The sequence below is a fragment of the Mobula birostris genome, chromosome 24 (assembly GCF_030028105.1).
Source record: "Mobula birostris isolate sMobBir1 chromosome 24, sMobBir1.hap1, whole genome shotgun sequence".
NCBI classification, from domain to species: Eukaryota; Metazoa; Chordata; class Chondrichthyes; order Myliobatiformes; family Myliobatidae; genus Mobula; species Mobula birostris.
This window is the reverse complement of record NC_092393.1, coordinates 58,183,774-58,200,792: the sequence shown is the minus strand read 5'-3', so window position 1 is coordinate 58,200,792 and position 17,019 is coordinate 58,183,774. Positions and strand designations below refer to the sequence as shown.

Genomic DNA, 17,019 nt, shown 5'->3' with positions numbered 1-17,019 from the left:
GCATGACAGCGCTCAGAATGGAGTATCTATCTCAAGATTTCAGGGTTAGGTATGTGAGTGGGGTAGCCGAATTCAATTAGGGGATTGATGCTGGAAATACTGTTTCGGAAAAGACACCGACATTTGAGGGGACACTGAATATTGGTTTGGAAGAGATTCATTCATGTTGTCAGTAGGTTTTTAGCATTTTGCAGACAGTTTTGGTGGAACCTCTACAAAGCTTTGAGATGCTTATTCTCAAGTCCCAGAAGCATGGCCAGAGAAAGTAGGTTTGTGGTGGCTTTTGGGTCCTTAATCTTTGATACCCTTTTTCCTCAGATGGCTAAAGATTGTGCTAGTACACTGAAAACTGAGGGAGTTGACTCACTGGACAGCTCTTGCAACATATTTAATCTATTAACCTATTCGTCTATCATCTTTGTCAGACACAAAATATCTTTATACCATTGGTTTAGACAAGCTGATTGTTGCAAATCTTAATTCATTTGGAATGAAAGCAGGACCAAAGCTCGTTACTGCCCATCCCAAACCGCAAATGAGCCACTTTCTTGACCAAAAGCAACTCTCGTGGTGAGCATACTCCTATAATGTTGTGAGTGATGATGCCAAGATTTTCTAATTGTAGGCATTAAAAGCAAGGATGACATGATTTGAGGGAAATTTTCAGGTAATGGCTTCCTCTTGTTCATGTTGACCTTTGCTTTCTAGGTTAACAACAATGAAACTATGATCAACAAGCCAAATTTGACCTGGCAACTCTTAGTAGCCTGGCCCTTTGAATGACCCCAAGGTACCATCTTTCCTGGCTTGGAGGGAGGTTCTAGCCATGATAGGGTGAGGGTTAGGAAATGCAGTGAAAGAGTTGGGTTAAAAATTGTGCAAGGGTGAGACATAGTTCAGGATATTGCCAAAGACTGGTTGGGGAGACATCACAACGCCAGTTGACATAATTGCACATGCCAGTGCCACTATGAGTTAAGCTAACATGTCATTTACAGAAAAATGCTGTTAACAACTTGACCAGTTTTCTAGTCCAACCTGAAAAGTACAAAGGTTTCAGATACAGATCATGGTTTTTCTTCTAATATTTGTATATTTTGATATCTATGCACTTGTAATGCTACCATGACACTGAAATTTCCTTTGGGATCAATAAATTATCTATCTAATACCATAGTTTCCATAAATATAAAATAGCACATCAAAAATGATAAAATAAAATCTTATTATTACAGAAAATAGGTTCTATAAAAATGATAATGCCTCATCAACACATATTTAATCACAATATTATGCTCATTCTATACATTTTTGGTAGATGTTGATTCATCAGATTTCCCAAGTCTCACCTAAACGTGTTCTAAATCAATAAGAACAGTCACAAACAGCAGAGAAAGAGATACAGGAGACTGCAGATGGTGGAAGCTGCAGCAACAAATATCCATTAGAGGAACTCAAATTGGTTGAGCAGCATCTGTGGCAGGAAAGGACATGTCAACATTTCGTTTCAACCTGAAATATTGAGAGTTCCTTTCCTCCCACAGATGCTGCATGACTTACTGAGTTCTTCCAGCAGATTGTTAGCAATTAACAGCAAGCTATTTAACCCACTGTCCACTGATGTTGGGTCTTATTCTGACCCCATCTAAGAACCGGCCATCTGCACTTTAACCTCAGTTGAATATTGATTAATGGTGTTAACTTTGGTCAGATACAAAAACTCCCACAATTCAAATCTTGATATTTGTAGTCAATAAAAGGTAGTTTCCAACACACTCATTGTTTGTGGTGTTATAGTTGCTGCATCGCAGGCTATATTTTGCCAAACCTTGAAAGCCACTCATCCACTGAGATCTATCCTAAAATGTTTAAGTAATCTAGCATTTTAACAAATAAAAAAAATATAAATTTGAACATAAGCACATACAAAATGAAGCAAAATATTAGAAGTATTATAATATTAAACTCAACAAAAACAAATATATAAAACAAAGAGATTTAACAAATCAGCAGTTTTTTTTGTATTTTCAATTAGAATTCAGTACTTTCATAGAATGCTTATTATACGCTTAATCTATTCACCCTTGGATTGTTTTGGACTTACGAGAAAAATACATTATGTAAATTCAAATTTGGATTTCCAGCATCATGCTCAAAGCTCACTCTAGTTAATTTGTTTTCAAAGATGAAAAGCTTAGCCTTAGCTGAAGTGTATTTTCAGTTTTTCAACCAATATCACGCCAAAATTACTCCTTTGCAGGATGAAATGTGGATGAAATATACACAACTTACAGGGCTTCCTCTAATGGGTTATTCGACAAGTTAATTGAAATCGGACTTATGGTTCAAATATATTTTCCACATAGTGTTTGACTTGTAAGACCATAAAATATAGGACAGAATTAGGCCATTTGGCCCATAGAGTTTGCTCCACCACTTCATCAAGGCTGATTCAGTTTGCTTCCTATCAACCTCTGCCTTAAATATATATAAAGATTTGGCCTCCACAGCTGCCTGTGGCAAAGAATTCCACTGATTCACCACTCTCCAGCTAAAGAAATTCCTCATCTCCATTCTAAAAGGATGGCCCCTCTATTTTGATGCTGTATCCTCTGGTCTTAAGACTCTCCCACCATAGGAAACATCCTCTCCACGTCCACTCTATCAAGGCCTTTCACCATTCAATAGGCTTCAATTAGGTCACCCATCAATCTTCTGAATTCCAGAGAGAATACAGACCCAGAGCCATCAAACGCTCTTCATATAACAATCCATTCAATCATGGAATCCTTTTGGTAAACCTCCTTTGAACCCTCTCTAGTTTCAGCAAAGATAAGGGATCCAAACCTGCTCACAATACTCCAGGTGAGGCCTCACCAGAGTTTTATAAAGTCTCAACATTAAATCCTTGTTTTTATATTCCAGTTCTCTTGAAATGAATGCTAACATTGCATTTTCCTTCCTCACCACAGACTCAAGCTGCAAGTTAAACTCTAGGAAATCCTGCACAAGGATGCCCAAATTCCTTTGCACCTTAGATTTTTGTATTTTCTCTCCAAAATATACCTCATGGCATCACTTCCAATGAAACTAGCAGAGGAACTAACTAAATAAAAGCAACTAATTTCAGTAGATATTTTTCCTGGATTCAGAAATTGGCAGGTGAATGGACGTCAGGCAAGTGGGTGGCTTTTAAAAGTGAGATTGGCAGAGTTCAGGACCAATATGTTGCTGTTAGGGTAAAGGCCAAGGGTCAGCCTCAATGACAAGGGATATTGAGTCTCTGGTCAGTCAGGAAAAGGGATGCATATTGAATTGAATTGACTTTATTATTTACATCCTTCATATACATGAAGAGTAAAAATCTTTATGTTACGTCTCTGTCTAAGCGTGCAATGTGCAATTTATAGTAATTTAAAATAAATAGTATGTACAACAGGACAGTCAATATAACAAAGAAATACAATTGTATCAGCATGAATTAATCAGTCTGATGGCCTAGTGCAAGAACCTGCCCCTGCGTTGGTTGGTCCTGGCCTTTAAGATGCACTACCATTTCCCAGATGCCAGCAGTTGGAACAGTTTGTGGTTGGGGTGATTCGGGTCCCTAATGATCCTTCGGGCTCTTTTTACACACATAAATATCCTGAATAGTGGTAAGTTCATATCAACACATGTGCTGGGCTGTCCACAGCACTCTGTAGAATCCTGTGATTGAGGGAGGTACAGTTCCCACACCAGGCAGTGATGCAGCCAGTCAGGATGCTCTCAATCGTGCCCCCGCAGAAAGTTCTTGGGTTCACTGCCTAACTTCTTCAACTGTCTGAGGTGAAAGAAGTGCTGCTGTGCCTCTTTCACCACACAGCCAGTATGTACAGACCACGTGAGATCCTCCGTGACGTGTATGCCGAGGAACTTAAAGCTGTTCACCCTCTCAACCCCAGGTCCATCGATGTCAATAGATGTTGGCTTGTCTCCATTCCTCCTGTAGTCCACAACCAGCTCTTTTGTATTTGCAATATTGCGGGAGAGGTTGTTTTCTTGACACCACTGTGTCAGGGTGACGACTTCTCTGTTGGCTGCCTCATTACTATTTGAGATCAGGCCAATCAGTGTAGTGTCGTCAGCAAATTTAATTAGCAGATTGGAGCTGTGGGTGGCAACACAGTCATGGGTATACAGAGAGTAAAGGAGGGGACTTAGTACACAGCCCTGAGGGGCACCTGTGTTGAGGGTCAGAGGGACAAAGGTGAGGGAGTCCACTCTTACCACCTGCCAGCAATCTGACAGGAAGTCCAGCTACACAAGGCAGGGTGAAGGCCGAGGTCTCTGAGCTTCTTGTCGAGCCTGGAGCGAATTATAGTGTTGAATGCTGAACTGTAATCCAAAAACAGCACTCTCACATAAGCATCCTTCATCTCCAGATGTGTAAGGACATATATGTCAGATATAGGGAGTTAGGATCAAGCAGATATAATAAGGATTATAAAGGATATAGCAGTATAATTAAGGAGGAAATTAGGAAGGCAAGAATGGGCATAAGTATACTCTTGTCAGATAAGAAAAGGAAAATACTATGATATTTTCTAAGGGTGAAAGTGTAACCAGGGAGAGAACCAGTCCCTGTTTATGTGCAGAGCTTCAGGAGATAGGCAGTCTTAAATGAATACTTTTCATCTGCATTTACTGTGAAGATCATGGAAGCTAAAGAATTCAGTGAAGAGAAAAGTGATTGAAAAAAAATCAGTATTCTGAAGGAAGAATTGTTGGTGGTGTTGAGGTGCATAAAGATAGATAAATCCCCAGGGCTTGATCAAGCGTATTCTACAATATTGTGAGAAGCAAAGGAAAAATTGCAGGGGCCTTGGTAAGATCAAACCAAAGAAATACAGGCTGTGGATCATAACATCAGTGGTCGAAAATCATTGGAAGGGATTCTGGGAGACAGAATCTGTCTGCATGTGGAAAGGCAAAGAATAATTAGGGTTAGGCAACATAGCTTTGTGCTTGGCAAATCATATTGCGCAAATTTGATTGAATTTCGTGAAGAGGTGACCAAGAGGACTGACCAGGGTATGGTGGTAGACATTATCTATGTGGACTCTAGCAAAGTTCTGACAGGGTTCAGATGGTTAGACCACAAAGGATCCATAACTGGAAAAACTTACATAACTGGAAGAAGGAGACAGAAGGTAGTAGTGGAAATTGTTTTTCAGACTGGAGGCCTGTGACCAGTGGTATACAAACAGGTTTGGTACTGCGTCCACTGGTGCTTGTCATCTCTACGTATTGACCTAGATGGGAATGTAGTTTTTCTTTGTTGATGACACCAAAATTAGCAATGTGGATAGAGAAGGCTGCCCAAGGCTACAGTGGGATCTAGATCAACTGGGAAAATGGGGCAAGAATGGAAATGAAACAAAGTGCTGTATTTTAGGAAGTTAAACCAGGACGAGACATTTACAGTAAATAACAGGGTCTGAGCAGTACTGCAGAACAGAGAGACATAGGGCTTCACAGCAGACAAGGTGGTGAACAAGGTGCATGGAACATTTTCTTTCATCGGTCAGGCATTGAGCGCAAGAGTTAGGACATCACATTACAGACCTACAAGATGTTGGTGAGATCACACCAGAAATATTGTGTGCAGTTAAGGTAGAGTACAATACGAAGGTTACAATTAAGCTAGAGAGGGTGCAAAAAAGATTCATGATATTGCCAGGACTGGAGGGCTAAAGTTACAAGAAGACTGGATAGTTTGAGACTGTTTCCCCCAGAATGAAGGAGATTGAGGGATTGCATTTTTGAGGTTTATAAATTCATGAGAGACATAGATAATATACTGACACAACCTTTTATTTTTACTAGGTATGAGAGAATAAAACCAGAGGGCATAGGTTTAAAGTCAGAGGGGAAGATTAAAGGAACCCAAGAGGCAGATTTTTTAAACAGGGGGTAGTGGCTATGAAGTTCAATTGGTACAACTACAAACGTTTGTACTTCTACCACCCATTTTCATGCCCCTCCCCCTCCTGGTTCCATCTATCCACTACACACATTTCACCCGCAGGGTTTCCCCTCACTTCCCTATCTGGTTCTAGTTCCATCTGCCATTCATCCCCCCCCCCCCCCCCCCACCAATGGTACAGGAGCTTCACCCACACCACCAGATTCAGGAACAGTTATTACCCCTCAATCATCAGGCTACTGAACCAGATGGGAAAACTTTACTCAACTTCAATAGAGTTCTTTGAGGAGGTGACCAGGCATACAGATGAGGGTAGTGCAGTGGATGTGATCTATATGGATTTTAGTAAGGCATTTGACAAGGTTCCACACGGTAGGCTTATTCAGAAAGTCAGAAGGCATGGGATCCAGGGAAGTTTGGTCAGGTGGATTCAGAATTGGCTTGCCTGCAGAAGGCAGAGGGTCGTGGTGGAGAGGGTACATTCAGATTGGAGGATTGTGACTAGTGGTGTCCCACAAGGATCTGTTCTGGGAACTCTACTTTTCATAATTTTTATTAACGACCTGGATGTAGGGGTAGAAGGGTGGGTTGGCAAGTTTGCAGATGACACATGGTGTTGTAGATAGTGTAGAGGATTGTCAAAGATTGCAGAGAGATATTGACAGGTTGCAGAAGTGGGCTGAGAAGTGACAGATGGAGTTCAACCCAGAGAAGTGTGAGGTGGTACACCTTGGAAGGACAATCTCCAAGGCAGAGTACAAAGTAAATGACAGGATACTTGGTAGTATGGAGGAGCAGAGGGATCTGGGGGTACATGTCCACAGAACCCTGAAAGTTGCCTCACAGGTGGATAGGGTAGTTAAGAAAGCTTATGGGGTGTTAGCTTTCATAAGTCGAGGGATAGAGCTTAAGAGTCGTGACGCAATGATGCAGCTCTATAAAACTCTGGTTAGGCCACACTTGGAGTACTGTGTCCAGTTCTGATCGCCTCACTGTAGGAAGGAGTGGAAGCATTGGAAAGAGTACAGAGGAGATTTACCAGGATGCTGCCTGGTTTAGAGAGTATGCATTATGATCAGAGATTAAGGGAGCTAGGGCTTTACTCTTTGGAGAGAAGGAGGATGAGAGGAGACATGATAGAGGTATACAAGATATTAAGAGGAATAGATAGAGTGGATAGCCAGCGCCTCTTCCCCAGGGCACCACAGCTCAATACAAGAGGACATGGCTTTAAGGTAAGGGGTGGGAAGTTCAAGGGGGATATTAGAAGAAGGTTTTTTACTCAGGGAGTGGTTGGTGAGCGGGACTGCCTCTGGCCATCTCGTGAACTGGTCTATCATAATTAGGAGGTACCGCGCTCCTTGTGACACTGGCAGGGGCCCCACGATATCCACATGAATGTGGTCGAACCTCTGGCGGGTGGGTTCGAACTGCTGCGGGGGAGCCTTGGTATGTCGCTGCACCTTGGCCGTTTGGCACTGCATGCATGTTTTGGCCCATTCATTGACCTGTTTACGAAGTCCATGCCACATGAACCTGTTGGAGACCAGCTGGACGGTTGTCCTGATGGAGGGGTGCGCTAAGTTGTGAATGGACTCAAAAACTCGCCGCTGCCAGGCTGCTGGGACGACGGGGCGGGGTTGGCTGGTAGCTATGTCACACAGTAGGGTCTTCTCACCTGGGCCTACAGGGAGGTCTTGGAGCTGCAAACCAGAGACCGCAGTTCTGTAACTAGGGATCTCATCGCCTGCCTGCTGTCCCTCCGCCAGCATTGCATAGTCCACCCCCTGGGACAGGGCCTGTATGGTAGGTCTGGATAGTGCGTCCGCCACGACGTTGTCCTTTCCCGAGACATGCCGGATGTCCGTCATGTACTCGGAGATGTAGGACAGATGTCGCTGCTGGCGGGACGACCACGGGTCGGACACCTTAGGGAACACAAAGGTAAGTGGATTGTGGTCCGTGAACGCAGTGAAGGGCCTACCTTCTAAGAAGGACCTGAAATGCCGGATTGCCAGGTATAGTGCCAATAGCTCCCGGTCGAAAGCACTGTATTTGAGTTTGGGTGGTCGTAGGTGTTTGCTGAAGAACGCCAAGGGTTGCGAGCGGCCCTCGATGAGTTGTTCCAGCACTCCACCGACTGCTGTGTTGGATGCGTCCACCGTGAGGGCAGTAGGAACATCCGTTCTGGGGTGCACTAGCATCGCGGCGTTTGCCAAGGCTTCTTTGGTTTTAACGAAAGTCGCCGCGGCCTCTTCATCCCAGGTAATGTCCTTGCCCTTACCCGACATCAGGGTGAACAGGGGGCGCATGACTCGGGCTGCTGAGGGGAGGAAACGGTGGTAGAAATTCACCATACCCACGAATTCCTGCAGGCCTTTGGTTGTGTTGGGTCGGGGGAAGTGGCGGACCGTGTCTACCTTGGTGGGCAGGGGGGTTGCCCCGCCTTTAGTAATCCTGTGGCCCAGGAAGTCGATGGTGTCGAGTCAGAACTGGCATTTGGCCGGGTTGATTGTAAAGCCGAATTCGCTCAGTCGGGCATAGAGTTGATGGAGGTGGGACAGATGCTCCTGACGACTACTGCTGGCTATGAGGATGTCGTCCAAATAGGTGAATGCAAAGACCAGGTCGCGTCCCACTGCATCCATTAACTGCTGGAAAGTCTGTGCAGCATTCTTTAGGCCGAACGGGGTGATGAGTGCTGTTTTGGGGATGTCGTCCGGATGTACCGAGATTTGATGGTATCCCCGGACGAGGTCTACCTTGGAAAAGATCCTAGCGCCGTGTAGGTTTGCTGCAAAGTCTTGAATGTGCGGCACAGGGTAGCGGTCTGGCGTTGTAGCCTCGTTCAGCCTGCGGTAGTCGCCGCATGGTGTCCAGCCCCCCGTTGCCTTGGGCACCATGTGCAGGGGGAAGACCCATGGGCTGTCGGACCGTTGTATGATCCCCAATTCCTCCATCTTCTTGAACTCATCCTTCGCCAGTCGGAGCTTGTCCGGGGGAAGCCTTCGAGCACGGGCGTGGAGGGGTGGTCCCTGGGTCGGGATACTCCGTGTCTGGGCATGGCTGCCGTGAACTGCGGTGTCAGAACTGATGGGAAATCCGCCAGGACCCTGGTGAATTCGTCGTCAGACAGCGTGATGGAGTCCAGGTGTGGGACTGGCAACTTGGCTTCACCCAGGGAGAACGTTTGAAAAGTCTTGGCGTGGACTAGTCGCTTCCCTTGCAGGTCGACCAGCAGGCTGTGGACTCGTAGAAAAAAATGCCCCCAGGAATGGTTGGGCCATGGCGGCCAGCGTGAAGTCCCACGTGAACCGGCTGGAGCTGAACTGTAGCCGCACTGTGCGGGTGCCGTAGGTCCATATTGTGCTGCCATTGGCGGCCCTCAGGGTGGGTCCCGGTTCTCTGTTGCGGGTGTCGTAACTTGAAGCAGCATCCCGACTGCTTGTCCCAGACATACAGGAGGCTGTCCTGATGGCCATCCGCCGTAGCCATCAGCGGCGGCTGGCCCTGACGTTTCCCGGTAATTTGCAGGGCGGTGTACAGCGGCGGGCCTCTGTGCCCCACCGCTGGTGGTAGAAGCACCATTGTTCGTTGGGCTCCTCACTCCCGTCACCGGGTTTTGTAGGCTCTGCTGCCGGGCCTGGTCTGGTCTGTTGTTGGGCACGCGGCTTGGTGATCTGTGCAACGGATGCCCTTCTCTCTTTCCTGGCATTCCACAGCACATCTGCCTGGGCCGCCACCTCCTGGGGTTCGCTGAAATTTGCGTCGGACAGCAGCAGGCATATGTCCTCGGGCAGTTGCTCTAGGAACGCCTGCTCAAACATGAGGCAGGGTTTGTGTCCTTCAGCCAGGGCCAGCATTTCGTTCATCAATGCCGACAGCAGTCTGTCTCCCAAACCATCCAGGTGAAGTAAGCGGGCAGCTCGTTTGCACCGTGAGAGTCTGGAAGTCCTTATGAGCAGGGCTTTGAATGCTGTGTATTTGCCGTCCTCCGGGGGCAACTGTATAAACTCCTCAACTTGTGCAGTTGTCTCCTGGTCGAGGGAGCTCAGCACGTAGTAGTAGTGAGTGGACTCCAAGGTTATCTGCTGAATGTGGAATTGTGCTTCTGCTTGTTCGAACCATAAGCAGGGTTGCAGCGTCCAGAAGCTTGGCAGTTTTAATGAAGCTGCATGAACAGATGCGGCATCGGTCATCTCTGGTCCAAATATCGTTTGGGCCGTCGAGGTCACCAATTGTAGCAGTGTGCTACACACAGCACTAGAATAACGACACATAGTCGGTGAGTTGGAGTTGCAATAAAAGAGATTTATTCAAACTTCGCGGCCTCCTTTAAAGCCTTCCCGTTCCCGCCCTCCTCGGGCGGGACTGCTGTGGGGAATGCATATTCCCAGACCCTTTCCGTGCGCGGGATTTTCCCCCTACTGGTGAAGATGGCTTGGTGCTCTTTTTGGAGCCGGCCTCTCTGCCGGCGCGCGCCGTTTCGTGAGCTGGTTCGTGTGTGCTAGAAAGTGGGTCGCCACACTTTGGTAATAAATTTACTTTGAACTTTATGATTCCCATTATTCCCTTCCTTACTTATCAGATTCCAGCACTGGTAGCCTTTGTGTTCCTGCTCATCACCTTCCATCAGTTGTCTTCACCTTCACCCTACCCTCCTTACATCTCACTCCATCTGCCTTCACGTTCTTTGTCAGTCTCTATCTATTATCTACCTGCCAATGTCTCCCATCTCCATCCCAACTTTTCTCCTACTTAGCTGAACCTGCCTTTATTCCTCTTCAGGCTCCTGCCCCACCACTGCTCTTCTCTTTGTACGGGCTATCTCCCCTCTCTAGTCTCAGTCCTGATAGAAACATTGACATGTTCTTTTCTTGCTTAAATATTGCTCAACCCATTGAATTCCTCGATCAAATAGTTTGTTGTTACAATTACAACATTTTAAACATTGGGATAGGTACGTGGGTCAGAACACCTGGGGGATACAAGCAAATGAGATTAGCTCTGGAAGTCATCTTGGTTGGCATAGATGAAAGAGCCTATTTTTATGACTCTGAGATCTTCATCAGATGCTAATATCATGTACATGAATTCACTAGACCATAATGAAACATTTATTGGTTTGTGTGTGATCTTCATCTAGCCTTCTGTAAACCCACCCTTAACTGTTGCTGTTTCTGATGCTCATTCTCCTGCAGCTCTTTCTTCAGTTGGCAGACGTTCTGCTCCAGCTCTTCGATAACAGCAGCTGCCTGTTTGATGAGGGGAGAAATGAAAATTAACAGTGATATCAATATTCAAAATTTACAGCTGCATAATTCTTAAACTCCAAATACAGCAAAACTGAATGCAATAAACATGAACAAATAAAGACTTTACTCTAAAGGATAATTAGGGTGTTGTGAAGCAACTGTAACAATCTTAGCAAATAGAGGCAAACAAAATATTCCAGTGGTACAATTGCAATGCTCAAGTGAAGTCATAGATTTTAAAACATTAAAATTGGCGGCCTAAAAATTGTTTGGTGACTGAAGAACACATTGGACTGAGAAAGTGCAGGGAGTCTATGGAATATTTCCCTTGAGGACTGGCCATTTATAGCAGATGAGGTCCAAGGCATCATCAATGTAGATTGAGCTTGCACTCTGTGCACCAAGAAGGCTTTCATTCTTTGCTTGTAGCACAGAAAAGAAAATTAGCAAGTTGTTTGTAGGTGGTTGGGGAAAGAGGAATGGACATCACCTCCTAGAGACAAGGGCTGATATATAAATATGATGATCAGGTGGGTAGCCTTCATATACCTTGGCAGCTGAGAGTGCATGCTCCTGCTTCGTATTGCTCAACTCTGAGTCATGTTTAATTTGCATTTGCCTTCCAGTTTTCTCATGGTCCTCCAACATCTGCTGCTTTTCTTTCTGAAGAGAGTTGTATCTACAAAGAAAAGAAGCATTTTTATTTTATTATAACAATTTCAGCTTTCTTCCAGGTCCATTTTGACAGCAAGTTTATACTTAATTAATGTCAGGTTTTAAACATTTCTCTCTGGAACACTGCTAAAGATGAAATAATATTTGATTGCAAATAGCTGTTAATAACCAGCAACACCTTCCTTTTCAATCCACATTAACTGAAAGATTATATCAGATTCTGTGCCACAATTCTGGATATATTACTACTTTGAAAAACAGCCATCTAAAAATGACTTCGAATTATATATTTATTCAAAGCAGTAAGCTATTTAAAAACTTGCTTCGCATCTGACACCGGCCCCCTAGGCCTGAGTCGACGTAGTAGTGGTAGTTTGCATCTGAAGAGCCAGATGACAAAATAAACTGTGGCAAAGCACATTTAGTAATGCAGTGAATGTTTACCAAACCCTAAGGATAACATCTGGACTATTAAGATGTTACTACTATAGATTCCATAAATGAAACAATAAACTATCATGCAAATCATTAGCATCTTAAATGATATTTATATTACAGAGTGCTAAAGCTATTTAATGGTATGTATGCATCAGATGGATAAAATAAGGGATCACAAATAATGACACTTTTGTTGAAAGAGATTAGATTTCAGATGGCATAATATGATCAGATTTTTATCCAGATATCTTTACATTCAACAATCTCAGTAGTACATAAACTTCAATTGGCATTAAAAATTAAGTCTATTAAAAATGTAATCACTTAATAGAAATGTTGTCAAGTTTTCAGATTACAAGATTTTAATCTGCAATGGTTTAATGATAGGTAAATGATGCTGTATTTCACAAGCCAAGAGTGAAAGTAAATATTCAGCTTTTATTAAAATTATTTTAAAGTCAGTTTTCATTATTTTGCATTTTCCTTCAGAATTTCTTCAAAAATCCATTTTATAACAGCCTGGTCACATATTCATGCAAAATATTCAAAACTAAACATGTTATTTGCCAAATGCTAATTTTGAAGCACATTATAACTAGCCTCTAGCAAATATTTAAACAGTTTTAAAGCAAATCAAAATCATAAGTGATCAAAGACTGAATGTGCAAATCCATATCGAGCCGCATTATTTCTCTGTTTGAGGAATCCAATCACATTTTTGCACCAGAATGAAAAATGCAGCCATCTTTCAAAAGAATATTAAAGGATAAATTAAAACTGTGTTTCTCATGTTATTAAGCTCACTGAGTGCCAATTGTGCAGTCGTTATCAGGTTCCCTTTTTGTAATAACCAAATCAACATTCCAAGCTTTGGCTTTTAAATGATTCATGCATTGACTTTAAACAACTTCAGTTTCTTTAAACTTGCTCTTGAAATGGTCGACAAAAGCTTGAAATTAGCCAAGCAGCAATGTTTTAACTTAATATCTGTGAAATAAAGAAAAGCAAGGGAGAAATATTATTTGTCAAAACTGACAATATTGGCATTTGGGGACCATTCTAACAACTGAATTAACAGATTTAGGGATGAGATGTTAACTCTAATTGCTACCAGGAAGTTAAAGAGCAAAATGTTGACAAACGTAAACACAAAATACTCTGCAGATGCTGGGGTCAAAGCAACACAGACAACACGCTGGAGGAACTCAGCAAGTTGGGCAGCATCTGTGGAAATGAACAGTCAACGTTTTGGGCTGAGACCCTTCGTCAGCATTGAAGAGGGAAGGGGCAAAGGCCCTATAAAGAAGGTGGGGGGGAGGGTGGGAAGGAGAAGGCTGGTAGGTGCAAGGTGAAAAACTAGTAAGGGGAAAGATCAAGGGGTGGGGGAGGGGAAGCAGGGAGGGGAAAGGCAGGAAAGGTGAAGAAGGAATGGGGAAAGCACAATGGGTAGTAGAAGGGGGTGGAGCCATGAGTGAGGTGATAGGCAGCTGGAGGAGGGGGCAGAGTGAAACTGGGATGGGGGTAGGGAGGGGGAGGAAATTACCGGAAGTCGGAGAATTCAACGTTCATGCCAAGGGTTTGGAGACTACCCAGATGGTATATGAGGTGTTGCTCCTCCAACCTGAGTTTGGCCTCAACATGGCAGTAGAGGAGGCCATGTATGGACATATCCGAATGGGAATGGGAAGCAGAGTTGAAGTGGGTGGCAACTGGGGGATCTTGTCTGTTGTGGCGGATGGAGCGGAGGTGCTCAACGAAGCGGTCCCCCAATCTGCGTTGGGTCTCATCGATGTAGAGGACACGTGTGTTGTGCGTGTTGCAAAATATTGACAAATGTGCACATTTTCTTTTTTACATTGATAGATGCTCAGGTACTTCAGTGCCTGGTGAGGATAGATGGGCATCTAATTAACATTTAACCGACTTCCACAGTAAAACTGGAAACTTAATTTAAAATTTACTGTTGCTGCTTAGTTTTCCCAGCAGTCAGATAACAGACAGTGAAAAGCATCATTTCTATCAAATCAAATCAGTGAAGATTGTGCTGAGGGCAACCCCCAAATGTTGCCACGCTTCTGACTCCAACATAGCATGGCCACACCTTACTAACCCTAACTCTATCTGTTCCTATGGTCTAACGGTACATCTTTGGAATGTTGGAGGAAACTGGAGCAGTCAGATAAAACTCACGTGGCTTCAGGGAGAAGATGCAAACTTCTTACAAACAGCAGCGGGCATTGAACTGCAATTGGTGATTGTTAGAACTATAAAGCAATTATGCTATGCTACTGCGCTGCTTTAGTTACGAAGTAATTCCAGAAATGTTAAAGTGATCTGCACTTTTTACATGGCCCCATCATGGACTTGGGCCATTGAGTTAAGCAGCAGGTAAAAGATCTTAATATTATGGAGGTTTAATGTAAAGCATATCAAGTTGGGTGCTTGCAGTTTTTAAACTCAAATAGCTTTTGAGTTTAGTGTCCAAGATTGAACATGATGAAGCATTGCATGCAGACTGTATCTCAATGGCAGAAGTTGGTTCAGTAGTGGATGTAGTGGAGATTGCACATTCACCCTGTAGATTTGTTTATTCTAGTTGGAGGTAAGGTATAAAACTAAAACAAGGAAGATCAAAGTTTGACACCAGTCTGAGCTAGCATTGATTGATATATTTGATGGAATTATGGCCTGTCTGTCACTCTGCAGCAGGCATAAAATGGGAGAGGAATTTCTGAGGGAAGAAAAATGCAAGTAGAATTTTCCACAATTGTTCTCATTTGGCAGAGTTAATGATGTTTGCTAGATTGGATAAAGCCATATATTGTATTTGAGACTTCCTGCACTTTTCTAGTAATTGCTGCTCAGTGAAGATGGTGGAGATTATAAAATGTGATGTATGGAATCGGCTATTCCATCAACATGAAGCTAGAACCATAAACTTTCAAACTTAAATGGAACAATGTGATAGGTATTAAATAATCGGGAAAATATTGCTTGGGTCAAATCAGTGCAAATAATGTTGTAAAGAACAACATTATGGTATACCTTATAACTACCATTTCTCTAAACAGACACAATGAAGCTGAAATTAAAGCTCTGTCCCAGACCTCAGCCCCATAACCATTTAAATACTTTCCATGGCCATGACATTTCCAGTTAGTTTAATCTTTCAAGCTTCAAAAGCACACAACACTGACTTAGACTGAATACTTGCGTACACAAAAGACTAAATATAAGAGATTCTGCAGACGTTAGCAATCTTGAGCAACAAGCACAACCTATGAACTCACTTTCAAGGCTCTTCATCTCATGTTCTCAGTATTTCTTTCTTTTTGTATTTGCACAGCTTGTTGTCTTTTTCACACTGGTTGTTTGTCGGTCCTGTTGGGTGCATTCTTTCATTGATTTAATTGAGTTTCTTGTATTTGCTGTGAATGCCCGCAAGAAATTCAATCTCAGGGGTGGATATGGTGATATATATGTATTTTGATAATAAATTTACTTTGAACTTTGAAATGCTGGAGGAATTCAGCAGGTCAGATAGCATCTACAGAAATAAATGCTGAAGAGGTAGAATTAGGGGTTCACTAATCCCCCCTCTCAGCCGGAAACACTGACTGTATATTCTCCTCCAGAGATGCTGCCTGACTTGCTGAGTTCCTCCAGCATTTTGTGTGTACACCAAAGAAAAGTTGGCACAGTGTCCAATTAGTTGCATAGAGACAAGGTAATTTTCATTCAAGACTGGAGTCAAACTCAGTGGGAATGAATATAAAGTACCTTACCCATGGAACTTCACTGTCTAGTTTCTAACTGGTTGCAATGCAGCTGGGGCAGAACAGGCCTCAGTTTTCTGTCATTATTAACAAGGGAGCATGTACTCAGCTGGTAAGATTCTCACATACACATTATCAATCCTGGTGAGTCTGGTTAAGAACTTTCAGATCTTATTCCCTTTTATGGAGTTGCGTTTGCCTTTCTTTTAAACAGATCATGTATGCAGAAGTGATGCAGCACATTAAATCTCCAAATGCCATTCCTATTAAAAACCCATGTAGTAATACAGCTGTAAACCAGCTGTAAACCTTCATAAGTTTCTTCTCCTGCATGTGGTGTCATATATTCTTGGACGTAGAGATTAAACATTTTTAACTGAGGCATGCATTGGAACATTGAGGTTCAAAGGCTTATTAACTACAGTTAACCCATTTCAATTCACCTGTTCTAAAGGACCCAACATCCTGAAGAAATTCGGCAGATCAGGCAGCATCTATGAAGGGGAATAAACAGTCGATGTTTTGGGCCAAGATCTTTCTTCATTAGCCCTCCACAGATAGTCATACTCATACTTTATTGATCCCGAGGGAAATTGGTTTTTGTTACAGTTGCACCATAAATAATTAAATAGTAATATGTAAATTATGCCAGGAAATAAGTCCAGGACCAGCCTATTGGCTCAGGGTGTCTGACCCTCTAAGGGAGGAGTTGTAAAGTTTGATGGCCACAGGCAGGAATGACTTCCTATGACGCTCTGTGTTGCATCTCGGTGGAATGAGTTTCTGGCTGAATGTACTCCTGTGCCCAACCAGTACATTATGTAGTGGATGGGAGACATTGTCCAAGATGGCATGCAACTTGGACAGCATCCACTTTTCAGACACCACTGTCAGAGAGTCCAGTTCC

General features: G+C 43.4%; 1 protein-coding gene across 6 annotated transcripts in view; it reads right to left on the bottom strand.

Annotated features, from left to right (window-relative positions):
• The window catches only part of cep112 (centrosomal protein 112), a 546,977-nt gene that overhangs the window by 320,758 nt on the left and 209,200 nt on the right, over positions 1-17,019 (bottom strand). For all 6 annotated transcript variants that reach the window (XM_072242065.1, XM_072242069.1, XM_072242070.1 and 3 more), the window contains 2 exons: positions 11,773-11,902; positions 11,131-11,223 (listed from right to left, as the gene is read on the bottom strand). In XM_072242065.1, coding sequence (XP_072098166.1) covers positions 11,131-11,223; positions 11,773-11,902 — 223 coding nt within the window. The remainder of the gene's footprint in view (positions 1-11,130; positions 11,224-11,772; positions 11,903-17,019) is intronic.